Genomic DNA, 20,010 nt, shown 5'->3' on the forward strand with positions numbered 1-20,010 from the left:
AAAAAAAAAAAAAAAAAAAAAAAAAAAAGCATAATGCTACACCAGCAGTGTTTATTCTATGAATGTGGCTTTAAAAATAATTTTCATATGTTTATTAGCCACTTGTTTATCTTCTTTTGTGAAGTCTGTTCAAACCTTTGCTAATTTTTAAACAGAAGGGTGTTGTCTCATTATTAGTTCCAGTTCTTTATACAGTCTGGATACACTACATTGTTTGTAAGACACATGTTTTGTGAATATTTTGTCCTATGTTGTAGCTTGTCTATTCATTACCTTAATATCTGTTGTGATAAGTTGAAGGTTTTAATTTTGATGAAGTCTACTTTACATAAATGTGTATTTAACCTAGTTGTAATCATACTGAATACTCAATTTTTGTATCCTGTTAACTCTTTTCTTTTTTTTTTTGAGATGGAGTTTCACTCGTTGCCTAGGCTGGAGTGCCATGGCGTGATTGCGGCCCACTGCAACTTCTGCCTCCCAGGTTCAAGCAATTCTCCTGCCTCAGCCTCCTGAGTAGCTGTGATTACAGGCATGTGCCACTACGTACAGCTAATTTTGTATTTTTAGTAGAGATGGGGTTTCTCCATGTTGGACAGGCTGGTCTCGAACTCCCAACCTGATCACAGGCAGGTGATCCACCTGCCTCGGCCTCCCAAAGTGTTGGGATTACAGGCGTGAGCCACTGTGCCTGGCCCCTGTTAACGCTTAATAGCATAAGCATTTATTTCCTGATGTTTTTAAAACTCCTCACATCATTTTTAATGACTGCAAAATATTTCACTGAATTGATGTTGCATATTTTACATAACTAGCCCTCAACTATTATGTTACAGTGTTAGGAATATATTAATTACAAATAATATCATAAAGGATATCTTTGTAAGTAAATTTTGCTTCATTATTTCAGAACATGTCCTTAAGATATGGAATTCCAAAGAAAACATATTAGAATGATACTGAAGAGGCAGCACATGTTAGCAGTAGAGCGTGTCATCATCATCTATCACCATCTGCAAGGCAGCCTTAGAGATGAAGCCTTTCCCCTATGTGAGGATATGAGATCCAGAGACAGAAACTGAACTGCCAGAGTGGGCAGAATCCATTCATTAATGTCTAAGTTAGGTCTTTCGATTTCCATTATTGTGCCCTTTTTGTGATACTACATTAATGCTCCTAAAATCTTAAATTGAAATGAAACGTAGCAAGTCATTAGTATTACTTGAATGTGTAAAATTATATCACTGCTCGATTTCAAATGTTGTTCACCAACAATGCATTTCTATACAAGTAGCTCTGAATTTCTATATGCAGTTTTTTCCCTATATAGTTGCTACAATATACATATAATATTCAATTATAGCTGCTTTATAAAGACAAATTATAATATTAACTTGAAACAATTCATTTGACTTCAAAATTTCAGAATGGTTAATGAGTAAACCATGTCTACTTGCTGTACACACAATAACACACCACACACTAAGCTGCCAAAATTCTACTTAAACTTTCTTTCCAAAAGAAAAAAAAAAAAAGTCTTTTAAAATGAAGTAGAAGTAGACAGAAAAGCTTAGTAACTTTGTCTGAAACTTCCAGTCTATCCAACAAATACAACACTTAAATCATTCTAACTTCAGGAATTATAACTTGACAAGATAATTATTTTCTTAGGTATAATGTAACGTCATCTCTGGGACACTTAAGACTTGGTCTTCCTAATCTAGATTCAGGCTACTTTCTGAGTGTGGATGGCATCATACGCTCTTAAAATAGTCACAATGAGAGAAACACCCAGAGTTCACAGCTTGTGTCTAAACTTGCTGCTGACTCATTTGTCCCTTGATAACTGAACCTTTCTTTACTAACTTTAATTATAGCTATCCGTCATTTTAAAACTTCCCCTTTCCTCGTGAACATATTTGCTATCCTTGTGGCCTCTTAACTGTGAGACACTGGGTAAATATGTCACCTCCAAGACTCTTATTATATGGTGTTCAGTCTGCTAAAAACAGAACTTGTACTTTTCATGCATTCCTTTCCTGCATGTGGATGTTGTAAAGATTATGCGAGATGATGTATGTGCAAGAGATTACTGTTGTTATGTTTGAAATAAATTTCATGGAATTTGTTCTAAACTTGGGATGCCGTAAATATCCTCCTCCTCTCTGCCATAACACACCAACTATTCCACCAGAAACATCATTCTTAGGCACTATATTCTAAATGAATTGCCAAAACCATGGGGATCTGGAAAAGAAGAACTGCTATATAATGTCTGGTATCATTCCTACTCCCTAATCTCTAAATGCAAGTGACCAAAAAAGACTCTCGCTCAGCTAGATGAAGCAGATTCCTCCAGTGTCATCTAAGTACATCAAGGCAGTTCTATGATCTGGAAGATCTAAACAGATGATTCACTCTTCAAGAGTCCTATTAAAAGTAAGATTTTTCCATAAATGAATGATATGCTTGAATTGAGAGAAAGAAAAAAACACACAAAAGTGTTTTCGAGAATTGGTGTGGTGGCCGGGCACAGCGGTTCACGCCTGTAATCCCAGCACTTTGGGAGACCGAGGCGGGCGGATCATGAGGTCAGGAGACCGAGGCCATCCTGGCTAACACGGTGAAACCTTGTCTCTACCAAAAATGCAAAAAAATTAGCCAGGCATCATGGCGGGCGCCTGTAGTCCCAGTTATTTGGGAGGCTGAGGCAGGAAGATGGTGTGAACCTGAGAGGCAAAGATTGCAGTGAACTGAGATCGTGCCACTGGACTCCAGCCTGGGCGACAGAGGGAGATTCCATCTAAAAAAAAAAAAAAAAAGAATTGGTATGGTATGGGGGAAAGAACATGACATGGGCTTTGGTGTCACCTAAACCTGGGTATGAATTTCAGCATCAGGGTTTTAGGCAAGTTATATTACATCTCTTTGCTTATTTTCTAATCTATAAAATGGATACACTCATCCAATAGAGCTGAGAGAAAGAAATAATAATGCACATAAACAGGCTGGGCGTGGTGGCTCACGCCTGTAATCCCAGCACTTTGGGAGGCTGAGGCAGGCAGATCACTTGAGGTCAGGAGTTCAAGACCAGCCTGGCCAACATGGTGAAACCCTGTCTCTACTAAAAATACAAAAAATTAGCAAGGTGGGGTGGTGGGTGCCTGTAAATCCCAGCTACTCAGGAGGCTGAGGAAGGAGAATCACTTAACCTGGGAGGCAAAGGTTGCAGTGAGCCAAGATCGTGCCATTGCACTCCGGCCTGGGCAACAAGAGCAAAACTCCATCTCGAAAAATAATAATAATAATAATGCACATAAAGTCTGCAAGTACCATAGCCTGAGCATAGGTAAGCACTCAAACAATGTCGGCTATTATTCATTAATTCAACCAGCACTCACTGAGTACTTTAGGTACCAGGCATTATACAAAGCATGCCTATGACCTGTATTGTAACTATCAGCAAATAGGAATAGGGCAAACCTAAGATGAATGCAGAGTAGATGAGTGCTTTTATTGTACAATATAAAGGACATGTAGAAAAGTTAATTTCTCACTACATAATAACTCCTGGACAGCTTAATGACCTGATTAAACTCTACCACTATGGAATCAATCCTTTAATTTGAATTACTCTTTTTCTTAACTTATTTATTTGGTCCCCCAAATCTGCTTTAAAATGTAAACACTCCTAAAAAGTAACAGCTTTACAAAAGAAAAGAGGGAGAGTAGCTACACTTCTCTCCAATGTTCTCTCTTCATCCCTGGTATCCTCTGTCTTCTGGTTCTACTGTTCACTAGCTTTGTTGGCCTTGGGCATGTCACTATCCCTCTCTGAGGCTGCTTCATCATTAAGATGGGGATGACGCTCTTCAGCTGCAATGATGTAAGTCAAGATTTATGGAAAAGAGAAAACGTATGGAGTGGGAGACACAAATAAAGCAGCAGGGAGGAAAGAGACACACAGAAAAGACAGACAGACGCTGACCAAGAGAGGAGGAAAGAGGAGAGAGGCAAACACTCAAAGAATAAAAAATGTGTATAGGGCAGAAATTTCACTCAATGAACATAAGCTCTTAGGATGCAATCCAGCCTGAAAAAGTCCACCTTGGTTGTGACATTTAAGATTTTTAGCATTTCCCAACAATTAAGTCATTCAGCAAGTGAATAGCAATGGCTTCATCCACATCTTCAAGGAAAAAATGAAGACCTGCTGAGAGGTACAGAGACGGTAAAACCATAGAAGAGCCAGCAAACTTCATCAATTTGTTTGAATGTTCTAAGCAGTCACACTTAAAAGACTTAAGCCATATTCTGTGATATTAAAAAATGTGTATTGCTGTATATACTATACGTTTGTGCCAAGATATCATTGTAAGTGGTTATATACACAAAATTATGTATTTACTTTTGTTGAGCATTTCAGGGAATTTTCAAAGACAATATAAATTTTTAACCTTTTGTGCTGATTTTAGATCTCAACCCTATAAACGCTAATTTTTGTTCTCTATTCTCTTCCTTATTGATGATGTATTGAAAGGAAAAGGATTTTTATCATCAGACTGCCTTAACTAGGTTCTGACCCTCTTTTTCTAGGCAGCTTATCTGATCAGTTGAATAAATCTGTTCTATAAATATTAACTGAGCTCCTACTATGTGAGAAACAAAAAGAACATAGGGATTCATAAGAAATTATTCCTGTCTTAAAGGGTCTTGGACTTTGGTTCATTGCAGGCCAGCAATTCACATCATTTGTGAATTTGGATAGACAGTTGTAGAAAGTAGAAAAGTTCCTCTTCAAAGCTCGTCTTGGTTTAAAAATAAAATAATAGACACTAGGAATAATAGCTCCTTACTCTAAAGCCTCCTATCAACTATCAGTTCTTACACTTTAGCCCAGTTAGTTGCTTTGGCTTACTCAGGCATGTCTGGACAGGCCCAGGCAAGTCTTAGCCTTAAACCTTTCATAAGCAACTTCCTCTCCTTCTTTGTTCTTCCTTGCACTTACCTATTTAGGAAAGTTTTAGGCTATTAGCAAATTGGTTATCAGTTTAAGATTGTGAGGTTCAGCTCCAGTCAATGGATGCAGGATAGAGCAGTAAGGATGACCCAAAGGCATAAGGGATAAATATGTCTGCCTTTCCTTTGTTCAGGTGTGCTCTCACCATTGTTCCATCTGTGTGAAGCACCCTTTCTGCAGAAAGTAAAGACTGCCTTGCTAAGAGGTCCTTTGTCTCTGTGCTGACTTTTCTTCGCAACACTGATTATCTATTTCTAACAACAGTTACACCTTATGACAAAGTAAGAAATTTCTAAGTTGAATAGTATCAGGATGAAGGCAAGTTGGTCAATACCTTGCCCAGTTTAAATGCACTCAATGTATTTCTAGGCAAAGTCAAATATTTTCCCTCTGGCACTACCTTTATTTACTTCTCATCTGTCTTCTTCCAAGTTTCAAAACTCACACATACCTTTCCAATCACTGTTCTTCTCTAGAACCACACTGTTCACCTGCATCTGGATGAGGGGGGTCCCACACCTGGCCCCCTATCACAAAACCCCCATTTGCTTTTTCAATAGAACCCAACAGGTTTCTACAATATATATTCCCAAATGAAGCAAACTGCACATTTTGGCCTTAGTTTGCAGTATCCTGAAAGCAAAACCATCTACTCTTCTGAAGATATCACAAACTAACAGTAAATTAAATGGCTGCTGTCTCTCATTAAAGTGTCTAATAAGGCACTAAAAAAATTACATTATGAGAAGGTAAAGCCGAAGGTTACAAACTAACAGTTTTGTCTGAACAGTGTTTTAAAAATCTAGTAACTGAAAAACAGAAAAATCTAGTAACTTAGATTTCTGAGTTTTCTAAAACAACCTGAAGATCTGGCAACAGTGGGTCCACACCCACTCACAGCAATAATAAGCTGGCAAGGGTGACAGGTGTCCTCTTTCAGTAGCACAGAAGCTCTCAAGCACATGACGGTTTTCCGAAAGATTGTTGTGACCATCAAGGACCTGTGCTATGGTAATACTACACTGTGCCTAGGCCTCATGCTGGAGTTCAAGGAGTACATCAGTAAGCAAAACATAAAAACCCCTACCCTTGTGCAACTACACTGCGGTTTTGAGTAGACGCTGAAGGAGATGGAAAAGCCACCAACTAAAAACAGTCAAGTGAAGGTTTCTAATGTTGCTGAGAACACTTAATACTATCCTTGAGAGAATCCTTTTGTAAAGTGAATGTCCACTCCCTCCTTTTATCAGTTTTGAGATCTAGATTGGGTGTGCTTAAAATGAATCCATATTAATTGCTAGATTACAGTGTCAATTCCTATGTCTCTAAATGTCCAATACAAATATCATTGTCACTCAAAATGATGTATAAACTTCACTCATAGATGCAATTGTCTCCATACCATATACTCTATATCTAACAGTGACCTAAATATACTGTCTAAATTTGTGGTGAACCTTTTCAGATAAGCATTTTTTCATTAAAAGGTAATACGATATGTTCTCCTTTAAGATTAGCATTTAAATGTACTAACAAAATTATATTGCATATTAAATTAATACTAAAATTTCAGATTTACATTCAATTCTATTTTGAACATAAAGCAAACCCCTTATGTTTTGAGTTTCTAAATCTCAATCTTAGAAACTTTCAAAACATAAGGGCTTTGTCAACTGCCCTCAATTTCTGCCTTTGCTGATGTACGCTAAAATCTACAGGGCCTGATAGTCGCGTAACAGGTAAATGAATAAAAGACGCCAGAAAGATTGCTTGATGACTTGAAAAAGTGTCTACACAGAGGAATTCACACATTCTAATTAAGTTCTCCTGATGTTAAAATTGCAAGAAACCATGAGCTGTAATAGTGAAGGCAGTTTAAGGCAAGGAGAAGAGAAAATTATCCATATTGTCAAGCTAAATTAAAATTATTTCATCCAAGAAAGTCTGGTTATGTCTGCCTTAAACCAAATCATATTGTTTGATTTCACAACTTGAGTTACTGAGAATATAATTACTGTTTAGGAAATTCTTCTCTGTGAAATTGTTCCCTAACTCAGCTATCACTACCATCACTATCCTAGTCATCTTGTGTAGAAGTACAGAAGTTATCTTCAATCTTGATTTTGTGACTCCCAAGAATTGGAAGTATCTAAGACAGGTGGTATCTGAAGGGAGAGTAGGCTACTATTAAGTGACTCAAATCCAAGTCTTCTGGCTGCTAAGCCATTCTTTCCATTATGCTGTACTAGCTCTTCCTCAATAACTTAAATCTAAAGCTTTTAGAGCTAGCAGAGTCAGTATCTCATTTAATCTTGGTGATGACCCTGAGACGTAAGCTGAGGCAGACGTAATTATTTCTAACATACAGGACACTGGGTATCTAAAGGATAAAATTATTTGTTCAAAGATGTTATATCTAATGCCAGTAATATCTATAAGACATAACTATTAGGAAAATAATTGTGTGTAACTGAAATATATTATCTTTAGAGTAATAGTATCTTTAAAGGAGTGTAGTATATCTGTTAGGTTTGTATTCTGAGGATGGTAAATACTAGACATCTGTACTACCCTCTCCTTTCCCACTGTTACCTTTTAGCACATTCTTTCCTACTGGAGCTGAACCCAGTCTCAAAATCTTTCTGAACCTCCTGCTCCAGAAAGCCCCGTACCAGTTGACTGGCATGGCATTCCTGTTTTCACTCTCCTCACTTAGGTCCCACATAGTATAACATTTGTTTCTGATGTTTTCTTTGCTTTTGACTTGATAGTTGTTGTTAATGGTTCTCATATTATATCACGTGTGTATACACTGTCTTCTGCATGTACAGAGTCCTGCTTTTCACTTTTTATTTCAGAGCCTCAACTATAGTAATTCATACACAGTGAATCCTCAGTGTTCTGAATGTACCTGAGACAAATGGATGGTATTTAGGGAAAAAACCTAAAATTAAAAAAATAAAAACTGCCGTTATTTCTGAATATAATTTAGATCAAGGGTCAGTAAACATTTACTGTAAAAAGCCAGATAATAAATATGATAAGCTCTGCTAACCAGATGATCTGTGACACACCCACTCAACCCTGCCATGACAGTGTGACAGTACCCACAGAAAACACATTAACAGGTGAGTATGACTATGTTGCCATGAAACTGTTTATGAACACTGAAATAGAATTTTCGTATAATTTTCACAAGTCACCAAATATTACTCCTCTTTTGATTGTTTTCTCCAACAATTAAAAAATACAAAAACCATTGCTAGCTTGCAGGCCACAGAAAATCAGGAGGCAGGCTGAATTTGGTCCATGGCCCAGAGTTTACTGACCCCTGGCCTAGATCTAGAGTTGTCAAAGTGAGAACTTCTGGTGGTCTGCAAGATCTTTTCAGCAAGTTCAGTTACCAATGTGTGAGACAAAATTTTCTTTGTATACATCAACAAAATAGACCAAATGTAGATGCAAATATGAGGATCTAGCTACCTTCTATTAAATAAGCCAAAAATTGAAGAGACTGGCAAAATGTAAAAGAATGCCACTCTTCTCAATAATTTTTCCTCTATGTTTGTAAAATGTAAAGTGGTATCCCATATCAAATACTGTTTATATTAACATGCCACATGCTTATTTTTAATATGTTAATATTTTTTAAATTCTTCAGTTTTGATTTCTAACATGATAAATGTCAGTTGATATAAACAATAAACAAAAGCTCTCTGGGGGCTCTCAGTAAATTTTAGGAATGTGACCAGGCGTGGTGGCTCATGCCTGTAATCCCAACACTTTGGGAGGCTGAGGCAGGTGGATCACCTGAGGTCAGGAGTTCAAGACCGGCCTGGCCAACATGGCAAAACCCTGTCTCTACTAAAAATACAAAAATTATCTGGGTGTGGTGGTGTGCACGTATAATCCCAGCTACTTGGGAACCCGGGAGGAGGATGTTGAAGTGAGCCAGGACTGCACCACTGTACTTCAGCATGGGTAACAAAGTGAGACTCTGTCTCAAAAAAAAAAAAAAAAAAAAAATTAAGAATGTAAAGGGAGCATAAGACCAAAAACTTTGAGAACCAGCTGCTGAGCCACAGATAGATCAACTTATAGCTCGTGCATTGCCAGCAGAGTGTACCTAGGCCTGCCCACGAGACAAAACCACCCGGGAGACAACTTCATTGCAAGCTCTATCTTGGCCTCTTCCCACCTAAAAGATTCCTGGCATTTCTCTGATTAGATCCTGATTTGGTCAAATGCAATCCCATGCATTTATGTTCTTACATAATAAAGTTAGTGAAGACATGGTGGATATTTTCATAAAAGAACTCTTTGGATCTATGTAGACCATAAAAGTACTTCAGCTTTTACTCTGTCAAAACAGGCATCTAGAAGCAAGTCTCTCTCCTTAGCCTCTATTTTCTAATCTTAAAAAAAAAAAAAAAAAATTATTATTGCAATTCCTTGCCACCAGAACATATCTCAAAACGATTCATTAGCTCATTTACATATCATAGTGTACCTTTGACCTGGCTACACAAATATTGTGGGGGCCTGATCCTAATTAGAACCCTCACAGCAGTGTTAAATCTAAAGAAAGAAAATCCACTAGACATGGTACAAGTTTAATTAATAGTGCTAATAATACCCGCACTAAAATACATTTGCAAGTAAGGCATACAGGATCTTATAGAAAATTTTTAAAGGTATTAATATTTGTTTGTTCTGTCATTTGAAATTTTAAAAACTTTTTAAATAAATTCTAGGGGAAATTTTTATTTTAGGTATTTTAGGGGAAATTTATTTTAATTCCAGTGTACAATATACAGGGAAACCTTATATAAGGAAGTATTTCTTTTCAATATAAATATACATTTGAGGTTTTGACTGTTTAATCCAAATAACGTTTACTGGTGGCCTGAGGAAACATTTTTCTTTCTTTTTCCAACCTCATTTTAAGAGAGATTTAAGAAACAATAGCCACGATTTCAACATTTATGTTTTTTTTTTTTTTTTTTTTTTTTTTGAGAGGGTCTCGCTCTGTCGCCAGGCTGGAGTGCAGTGGCTTGGATCCTCAGGCCTCACTGCAAGCTCCGCCTCCCAGGTTCCACGCCATTCTCCTGCCTCAGCCTCCCAAGTGGCTGGGATTACAGGCGCCCCCGCCACCTCGCCCGCGCTAGTTTTTTTGTATTTTTTAGTAGGAGACGGGGGTTTCACCTGTGTTCGCCAGAGATGGTCCGATCTCCTGACCTCGTGATCCGCCCGTCTCGGCCATTCCAAAGTGCTGGGGATACAGGCTTGAGCCACCGCGCCTGGGCCATTTTGTTGTTCTTAATTAGAAAGTGTTTCTCCATGAGTATATGATTCTAAAAGTCTCCATCCTTTACCTTGTGGAATAATAACTTTGTAAACAATAACAAAAGAAGAAACAATTTATATTTTTGAATATTTGTCCTTCAACCTGTATTATAAAATTACTTAAAAATCAGGAATTGTGATTGGATGCTAAGTCGGCCACAATTTATGAGTACTGGTTCCAAATAGTCAAATAAAATACATTTGGCTACTTAGACCAACACCAAAACTGAAATTCATTAGCATCTTTTTTTTTCAAGATTGAAAAATTGCTATTTATTTGACAAAAAAACTTTTGCATTTAATAAAGAAATGTTAATAACTGGTACATACATTAGTTCAAAATATTTTCACTAAGCACCAAATAGAATAGTTCCCGGTCTTTTCACTGAGAACACCTTTGAAAAAATGCCTAAAACAATCACTTTATTTAGGTTTTTAACCAAGAAATCGAAAGCTGCCAATCAGAGTTTCTAATTACCACCAGACAACCAGTAAACAACCTTGAGGTCATATAATGTGAGCTTTTAAAAGCTTTGTTTAATCTCTACATCCCAACTGAGGGGATTTGTTAGCCTCAGGCTGGTAATCACAGGTCCATGTGCCAGATACTACACACACACACACACACACACACACACACACACACCACTGAATAATAAGTATCATGGATAAAGGATAAAGACTATATGGCCCGTGTATATTTAAGGGGAATAATGTCTAATTCTCATGGCTGTACAATTAATTCATAAGCATCTTTAAGATCAGAAAGCCACTGGCAAATTATTATCTCTTTGGGGAATTATTAATCATTTGAGGGAAGAGTGAAAAATACATTAGAAGAATGTTGGGAGCTGTGCTGTTCAAAAAAGAACAAAAAATAAACTTAAAATATGGGGAAAATGCTTACTGGTTAAATCTACAGTAAAAACAAAAGTCTCATCATGATTGCAAAACATTCCAAATTGTGAAACTTTAGTTATTTGTAAAATAGACAAAAGTGAAGCAGCTTCCTCAGTCATTTTTTGAGATCTCAGCATCAATTTAAAGAAAATGCTTATATTTAAAAGAAAGCCTATTTCAAAATACGAATCCCTACATTAAGTACATATAAGGACATGAGGTAAATTTATGTCTCATATCATACAATATTCCTGCTCCATGTGTGTGTAAATGAAGGTGTTGGGAGACTGAAGTTAGAAAAGGTAATTTGCTTCACTCTTCACTTCTTTAAGAAATACAAGCTTCTCAATCCTAAAAGAAGCAAAGACTATAGGACTAAATAGATGCTAATGTGAAAAAATCGATGTATATAAAATTGGTATGTGGACCACATGGAAGAATGGGAAAAGAAAGGGCATATGTACTTCACTGTGCAGAAAAGATATATTATTTCTGGTAAATACTGTCTAAAAATTTTTTTTGGTATAAAAAATTATATTGCCTGCTCTAATTCTTAAGTCAAAATTATGTCCACTAAAAAATCTGAATGTAATAGTTTATAAGGAAGGCAACAGATTTAAAAACCACACGGAATTTTATACTACCACAATGCTAAAACGGATCAGAGAGATTTTGGTCTATAATTGAGAAGATAACGTGGTCTTCTGAGAAAACATAGCTAATATTACTCCAAAGCGGCAAAACCAGAATCAAAGTATGGTTATTTTAAAGCATGGCACAGCAGTTTAACTTGAACAATACCATTGGTATTTAAATAAAATAGTTTTCAGTTTTATTTTGTTTTCCCAATTCCCCTCCCCAGCAATGGGACAATACACATAACTAGCTGCTGGGAAATTTTCTGAGCACTTTGTGGAAACTGTTGGCTTTCAGAAATGGGCAGGCTGATTTGAACCAAAAATTAGACAAAATACAGAATTACAACAGTAGAAAGCAACTTAGAAAGAGGATCAAGCCAAGCAGATAAGCAAACTTTATAAAATCAGTTAACTGGGCTGTTCATCAAGTCAGTTCCCTAATTTCAAAAAGCCGAACCAAAGCAAAGCATGTTGACTTACATTGCTTCTTTAGTTCTTTCAGCTGTTGTTTAAACTGTACAAATTTTTCATTATTTTGAAAGTCTGCATCAGAATTCTTGTTCTGTAAAGCCAAAAATTTCTTCTCCACCAATAATTTTAAATCTGGTATTTTTTCTGGACGTTCTTCTTTTACCTAAGGGAGACAACAAAATGACCTGAGTTAAATGTTAACAATAATAGTGTTAACAAAGTTTTGCAACATTGTTTTTATCTCAGATAATTCAAAGCAAAAGATAGTAAGGTTGAAAACAATCTCTTGAACAAAGCACCAGAGAGGTTGGGACATGTTCTAGGACAGACTGCTGGCAAATATTGAAGGGACTCATTCATGCCAACTACTCATTCTATTTTGGCTTCCATAAGCCAGTGGCCCTTCAATGATCCTACTAACTTGTTGTCTTCTGATAACTACCAGTGACAATCACAAATATGGCAACTTCATCAGACCTGAGCATCACTACCCAAGTCTGGTCAGTCCTCTCTCGCACTCACCAGTGGTTATTCCATCCTTCATGCTCAACAATCTTTTTTTTTTTTTTTCGGCCCTCCCTAGCAGGTGAGAGTCACTTCTACTTTACAAAAGTGGCTGGGGTTTTAGCCTTGACCTTCCATAACGTCCTGCTATGCCAAGGAATAAGTGCTCCCTGATTCTGTTCAAGGCTAAATTCTCAACCCATGTTCTCCTCCATTCCCAGTATTATAAAATCATTTCCCAATATTATAAACTTTCAAATACGCAGAAAGTTTGACGGAAGAATATTGTGAACACTCATTCATCTACTTCCTAGGTGCCACAATTAACATTCTGCTCTGTGTGTGTTATCACATATCTATCCATTTATCTATCTCTCTATCCATTCTCAACCCTGTTCTTAATTACATCTTCTTCATCTCCTTTACAACAAACTTTCCTCTCTACGCACTCTTTTCTCAAGAACCTTTACACAGGCCCTTCACACCCCTTTTCTGAAAACAAACAACCTCTTATAATCCCAGCTTCCTGCCCCCAGTTATTTTCCGTTCATATTCCACCTCCTTGGGGGAAAAAAGGAGCCACTCTTTCCACTTTCTCATCCTCCAGCTTTAGCCACTATAGTCAAGCTGCTGCCTCACCACTTCGCTGCAGCTGCCCTGCATCAGGCCTTCATAATTGCTCCCTTTCGTCACTGGCCCTTTCCCGATGCTCCTGCTGCCAAGCAAAACTCACCAGACTCTCTATTGTGCCCCATACACGTTAGACAGACTTCTACTCCAGGAACACTCTAGGAATATTCAATTGCTTATTTTTATGCCTCTTTCCCCTAATAAAGTGTAAACTCCTTGAAAGATGTCTGATTTATCACAGTATTACCAGTGCCCAGCACACAGTAGGTAGTACTCAACATGTATTTCAAATAAGTTAATCTTATTAGCTCCAAATATACTTACCCACTAAAAGCCACGATTTATTAGCTGCCATTATTATTAGTATACAGTACAATTTCTAGGCTGGAAGACAGCTTAGAGATAATCTAATCTTGATCCCCTCCCCCCAGTTTCACAAATAAATAAAATGATTTAGAAAGAAGTCAAATGACTTATCTTCCACATCCAACTAGTCAGAGGTGATGCTAAGACTACAAGTTAGATACAGAAAATTCTTGATATTGGTTCTAGTCAGTGGCATATATTCCTAATCTCTATGAATCTGAGTCATCAATGCATATGAATTCAAAAGATTATCTTCAAATATCTGCTTTAACTTTTGTCACAGAGAAAAAACATATAATCTTCTTTTGCTTAATTGCTATGCATTTTGATTACTAAATAGAAAATGAGAATTAAGCATGAAACCAAAATGTCTAAAATTTATATTTTAGTGTAGGAACTGTCTTCTTGTATTGCCAACCCCCAAGTGCTGGATTCACCATTAAAGGGAGTTTTAGAAAACATGGAAAGGCTTTAATGACAAATGTTATATGTAATTAAGGATTTAACAGAAGTATTGTATGGCTAAAGAACCAATAAAGCTCAATTTGGAAAAGAGAAGATAGAAAGGCAATTTAATACTGCCTCATATCTCAAGAATAAGAGCTATTATACATGGTGACTAGCTATCCTCTACCTCTACATAATAGAACAAAATGCAGGAAGTTCAAAATTGTAGCATCGAGAATTGAGAGTAGACCTAGAAAATAAATTGCTGGTTCTTTAGAATAGGATTATAGCCTTTCTTTCTGGATTTATAAAATAAAATGGACTCACATCCACCTAAGATGTTAATGGTAACATTATAGGAAGGCATTCGGGTGAGCCTTGTCAAGATGCAATCAATCTGAAATTATTATGTAATTTGGAATGATCTAAGCAGATGATAAGTAAAATCTGAATGCTGTCTTCCAACAAAGTCTCTAACACAACCTACTTAATTTCCACAGTTCCACTACAACCATTGCTGAGGAGGTAAAGACTGAGTAGGGAGTGGGGGCAGTGAGGATGGAGGGGAGAGGCATTTTGAGGTCTGACAACATGACAACCTGAAATATGACTAGCAAAAGCTGAATAAACTAAATTTTTAGTGATTGACTGTGTTTTCCCCCATAACCAGAACCTTTAGAAAACTGCTGTAAAGCACATAAATTCACTGCTGTAAATGTCTTCTCTGAAAGTTTGAGTCTGCATGGCCATCCATTGCAAAGAGAACTTACTGTACTCTAGCTATCAAAATGAAATTTTAAAAAATTCAACTCATTATCTCTTTAAATCAATAAAATAAATGGGCACTATTTTTTAATGGTTTCTTGCTTTGTTTGAATATCTAAGAGAAATAGATTAATGAGAGGAAAAAAATTGAGTGGCTGATCATGTAGTATGAAAAAGATAATAAAGATGACCCTCTTTCCCTAGGATAATTTTTTTTTTTTTTTTTTTAATTAAAGAGACAGGTCGGGCTCTAAGACAGGACTTAGAATCTCAGTGAATTAAAAGATACTAGGTGTATTAATTTACTAGGGCTGCAATAACAAAGTACCACAGATTAGGTGGCTGAAACAACAGAAATGTATTTTGTCACAGTTCTAGAATCACGAAGTCCAAGGCATCAGCAGGGCTGGGTCCTATGGCATCACATGGGCTTCCCTCTACACAGGTCTGTGTCCAAATTTCCTCTTAAGGACATCAGTCATATTGGATTAAGACCCACTTGCTGACCTCATGTTAACTTAATGACTTTTTTTTTTTTTTTTTTTTGAGGCAGAGTCTCGCTCTGTCACCCAGGCTGGAGTACAGTGGCACGATCTCGGCTCACTGCAAGCTACACCTCCCGGGTTCACGTCATTCTCCTGCCTCAGCCTCCCAAGTAGCTGGGACTACAGGCGCCCGCCACCGCACCCAGCTAATTTTTTGTATTTTTAGTAGAGACGGGGTTTCGCCATGTTAGCCAGGATGGTCTGGATCTCCTGACCTTGTGATCTGCCCGCCTCGGCCTCCCAAGTGCTCAGATTACAGGCATGAGCCACCGCGCCTGGCCAACTTAATGACTTCTTTAAAGACCTGATTCCAAATACAGTCAAATTCGGAGGTCCTACTAGGGGTTAGGACTTCAACATATGAATTTCAGAGAAGCACAATAGACTGGATTAATGTTTATACCATTATAATTTAAAAATGAGAAGTAAATAGTAGGTACCATGCTTACATGATAAAAATTTAATTCTGCCCTTCGACAACAAAACGTCAGATTTTTCCGTACCACCCGCTTACTCATCCAGTATTCAGTGAGTGCTCTCTATGTGCTAAGCACTGTAGCTAAAATGAGAGTAGACCAGAAGAGTGGATCAGGAGCAGAGGGTCAACAGCCCTGGAAGCCAGGTTATAGAACTGAGACCTGACCCAACAGGCAGCGAGAAAGACACTACAAGATTTCAAGGAGTAAAGTGATAATGAGAGTTAAAAAAAAAAAAAAATTACTATCGTTAATGCCTGGAGGACACACAACTGACAGGGAGGGAGAGGGCAGTTGCTGCCATATGTTAACTAATGGCAAAGGGGCTGGCAACTGGGACGCTGTTTTGAAGCAGAATCACCAACTCTTGTTGTGAGAGGAAGACAAGGGAGTAATGATGCCTCCAAGATATTTAATGTGGACTAGTCAAATGCTATTGTCTTGAGGAAAGCAGCAGAAATCACTGAAACAAGACTTCGAAGTGAAGTTACCTAGTATGAAGCTGGAAACATTTAAAATGAGGGCATGGGAAAAAGAAGAGAGATGAGAAAGAAACTGAAAAACTAAAGAAGAAAATCAGCAATGAGGAATGCTACAGAAGAAAGGAAAGAGAAAATTTCCATTAGAGAAGTGCTTGTCCTTTGGGGAAAATGATGCAAGTGAGCTTAAGTAAGAAAAGGGCTAATCCTTAAATCCACTGGATTTAATTACAAGGCATTCTGCACACAGCGCTGGAATTATGGCTCCATGAAGCTTCTCTCCGACAGGGGTTATGTCCCTGGTGTCTGGCACACTGCCTGTTGCACAGTGGGTGCTCAGATGATGTGGGTGAATGAGTAAATTATAAGAAGGCTAAATTACACTGTGTTGAGATGAGAAAGGGGTTAACGGAGTTGTGTGTGAACCAATGTATAAAGTTTGACGGCAAAGGAAGAACAAGATGAGAAGCAGATCAAGGGAATGAGAGTGCTAAAGATACTTGTTTATTTGTATAGAGGAACAGGAGCTAGAAGTTGTTATGATGGAGGAGAAAAAACTTGGAGCTTGGGATCAGACAGATCTGAATCCACTCTGGGTATGGATCTTAAGACAATCCCCTGGGCCTTGAAATTCTCTCATCTCTTAATTAGGAATCAGGAACACCCACTTCAATGCTGTGAAGACTTAACTAAACCAAGCCTGTGTTTAACTCTGGCCCATAGTAAATGATCAAAAACTTTTATTCTTTTCCTTCTAACTTCAGCATAGAGACTTCAACATAGTTGTGGGATGAGGAGGAGCTGACAAAGAAACATATATAAAAAACTAGTAAGAGAAACCAAGTAACAAATTTCATTTGAGAAAACCATTCCAGTACCAGGGCAAAAAATAGAGAAGTCTGCAACCAACTGGGAAAGCATGTCAATTGTCTTTACAGGTGTCAGAAATGCCTATGGGGCTAGACAAGCAAGGATATGAGGAAACTCACAGTAAGTGCAGGCCCACAGGAAGTGATGAGGACTGTGTGAAGTAGATGGTACAAGCCCCAGATAAGAGGAAAGCTGTTACTTGACTGCCAATGCCTACTGCCACGTAAGAAGGCAAGCCGAGGTTTTCCAGGACAGTTAGAAACCGGAATCTTTATGAGACATTTTTCTGGTTTTTAAGACAATGTATAGTATCACTGTGAGGTAAATAAATGAAGCAATAAAGCACTCACCTGTCTGACCCAGAAAATATTCAATAACGAGTAGCTGTTAGTATTGTTACTATTAGTATCTATCTATATATACCTCCAGTGTTGCTGAATACACAGGTCTGTAGCTCATCAAGACTGACATAAAAACACCCACGTGGAGCAACCAGTATATGGATTTTAATGGAAACCATGGAAATGAAGGGGATCACCAAGGAGACTGAATAAATAGAAACAACAACAAAAAAGCACCAAGACCGAACTCTGGAGGATATCACATTTTAAGGGCAGCTAGAAGAGTTTAAAAAGAAAAAGTTAAGGAAGAAATTTCGAGATCTGTCAAATGCTGCAGAGAAATCAAGCTAAATAGGAAGCGAAAAGTGTGCATTAGACTTTTGAGTCACTAGAGACTCTAGTAAGAGCAGACATACGCACAAAGGCTGACTCCAAATATCCAGGTCTTTGTTTAATGAATTGCTTCAAAAAGAAGGAAACAGTAACAGGGAGAAACATGCAAATCCCCAGAAATTCCACAGACTCTTCAATGAATTGCTCATTTTAGCTCAAAATCACTTGTGAATACTTAGCTACATGTAATTAGAACCCAACACCCCTATGACTGCAGTATTTCTCTATGTCAGCAAGGAGAAAGTAATCAATGAGTTGACTGTTAGGAACTAAGTTAGGCCTCCAAATGGCTCTGTCCTTATAAACAGAGGCTTGTTTTAGAAAAAAAGATAATGGTAGAAACAAAAAGCAGAACTCAGTCCTTACCCATGCTGAAACTACGTATTATTTTCACCATATTTTAACACAAACATTAAATGTATTTATATGACAATAATATAACTCATTTCTTTCAAACAATATTGTATGCATATGTAATTACTTAAAGTGTGTCATTTTATTGCCACAGGGCAAAGTCAAAGTCTCCTCCTCTTCCAATGATCATTATTGCCTTATAACCATCGTTTCACTGGGAAGGGAGATCACAGGGGCTAAGGATATTAATGAGCTGAGTCATTCACACACTTTTTGAATCATGTGAGAATCTAGTATAAAATTAGTCATTCCTGTAACTGAACCAAGACCCAGATTGATTGACTTTCTCCAAAACAGCCATTGTTAGATGTCTGCCTCCCAAAATAACACACACCCAGTGATTTACATTTTGGAAACGACACAGCCTTCAGAAGTTTATCACAGACACATACTAGTGATAAGCAGTTTGCTTTGTGTTCTGCTTAGTACTAGTACTCTAAGTATTCCAACTTTTTATTCCAAGTTTTAATTCGTAGTGATCTAAGGTTATGGAACTGCTTTCATGCTGCAAATCCAGAGGGAATTGCCTCAATTGATCCTAGAACATTCATTCAACAAATAATTACTGAGTCCCAGTTGGGTGCCAGGCATTATGCTAAGCACCAAGACATTTATGGAAGATGGCCCACACTTAATGACACACCACCAACCCAACTTGTCATGCACAGGGTATTTATATAGGCCAACACTGTCTCCACCTTTATGTAGCAAAAAAACTTGGTAAAGTTGTTTTTAAAAGGCATGCCCGAGCTGAGAATCATCGTGCTTTCACTGGGTATAACCTGATTGCACGTACATATGGACACACTATATTTTCTAGAGTTAGTATATTGCCTCTGTCCTATTTAAAAATCACACACACTAATGATGACCAGCATGGATTATATCCCTTCATCTCCTGCCAGTTTCTGTTGCCAGTTGCACAACTTACACTGAACTCTATTGGACCAAATTACCTGTAGCTGAGTGTGTTTCCTAGTGCCACTATTTAGCATGGTTTTGACTTCTGACAAAACACTTAAGAGAGAATACTTCCTTGTTGAGCATTACGACACATCAAATGGACTTTATGGTTTGCCAAGGTGTTGTAATACACTATTATTAAGTAGCAGCCAACCAAACATGGAAACACCTTTCCTCCTTCAAGCCTTTTGGAAAAACTGTGAAAATGAATAAGCTTAAACATGGGTAAGAATGCTATTTGTCTAGTTCTAATGAACTAGTCTTATTGGAATAGACAGTTGTCTAGCAGATGGAAGCTGAATGAGGCAACCTGCCATCTATGTGCATCTGTTACTAAACATTTATGCTGTTAAAAATTACTCCAATAAATTTCCCATGGCACCATGCCCACTATAAGATGATGACCAACCGGAATGATTTATTTACACAGAATACAGCATTT

At 37.5% G+C, this 20,010-nt stretch overlaps 1 protein-coding gene across 3 annotated transcripts in view; it reads right to left on the bottom strand.

The window, feature by feature from the left end:
- The window catches only part of NSMCE2 (NSE2 SUMO ligase component of SMC5/6 complex), a 287,707-nt gene that overhangs the window by 177,828 nt on the left and 89,869 nt on the right, over nucleotides 1-20,010 (bottom strand). For all 3 annotated transcript variants that reach the window (XM_017885936.1, XM_017885935.1, XM_017885934.1), the window contains exon 4: nucleotides 12,385-12,538. In XM_017885936.1, coding sequence (XP_017741425.1) covers nucleotides 12,385-12,538 — 154 coding nt within the window. The remainder of the gene's footprint in view (nucleotides 1-12,384; nucleotides 12,539-20,010) is intronic.

This window comes from Rhinopithecus bieti, unplaced genomic scaffold (genome assembly GCF_001698545.2).
Source record: "Rhinopithecus bieti isolate Rb0 unplaced genomic scaffold, ASM169854v2 scaffold_15136, whole genome shotgun sequence".
NCBI lineage: Eukaryota > Metazoa > Chordata > Mammalia > Primates > Cercopithecidae > Rhinopithecus > Rhinopithecus bieti.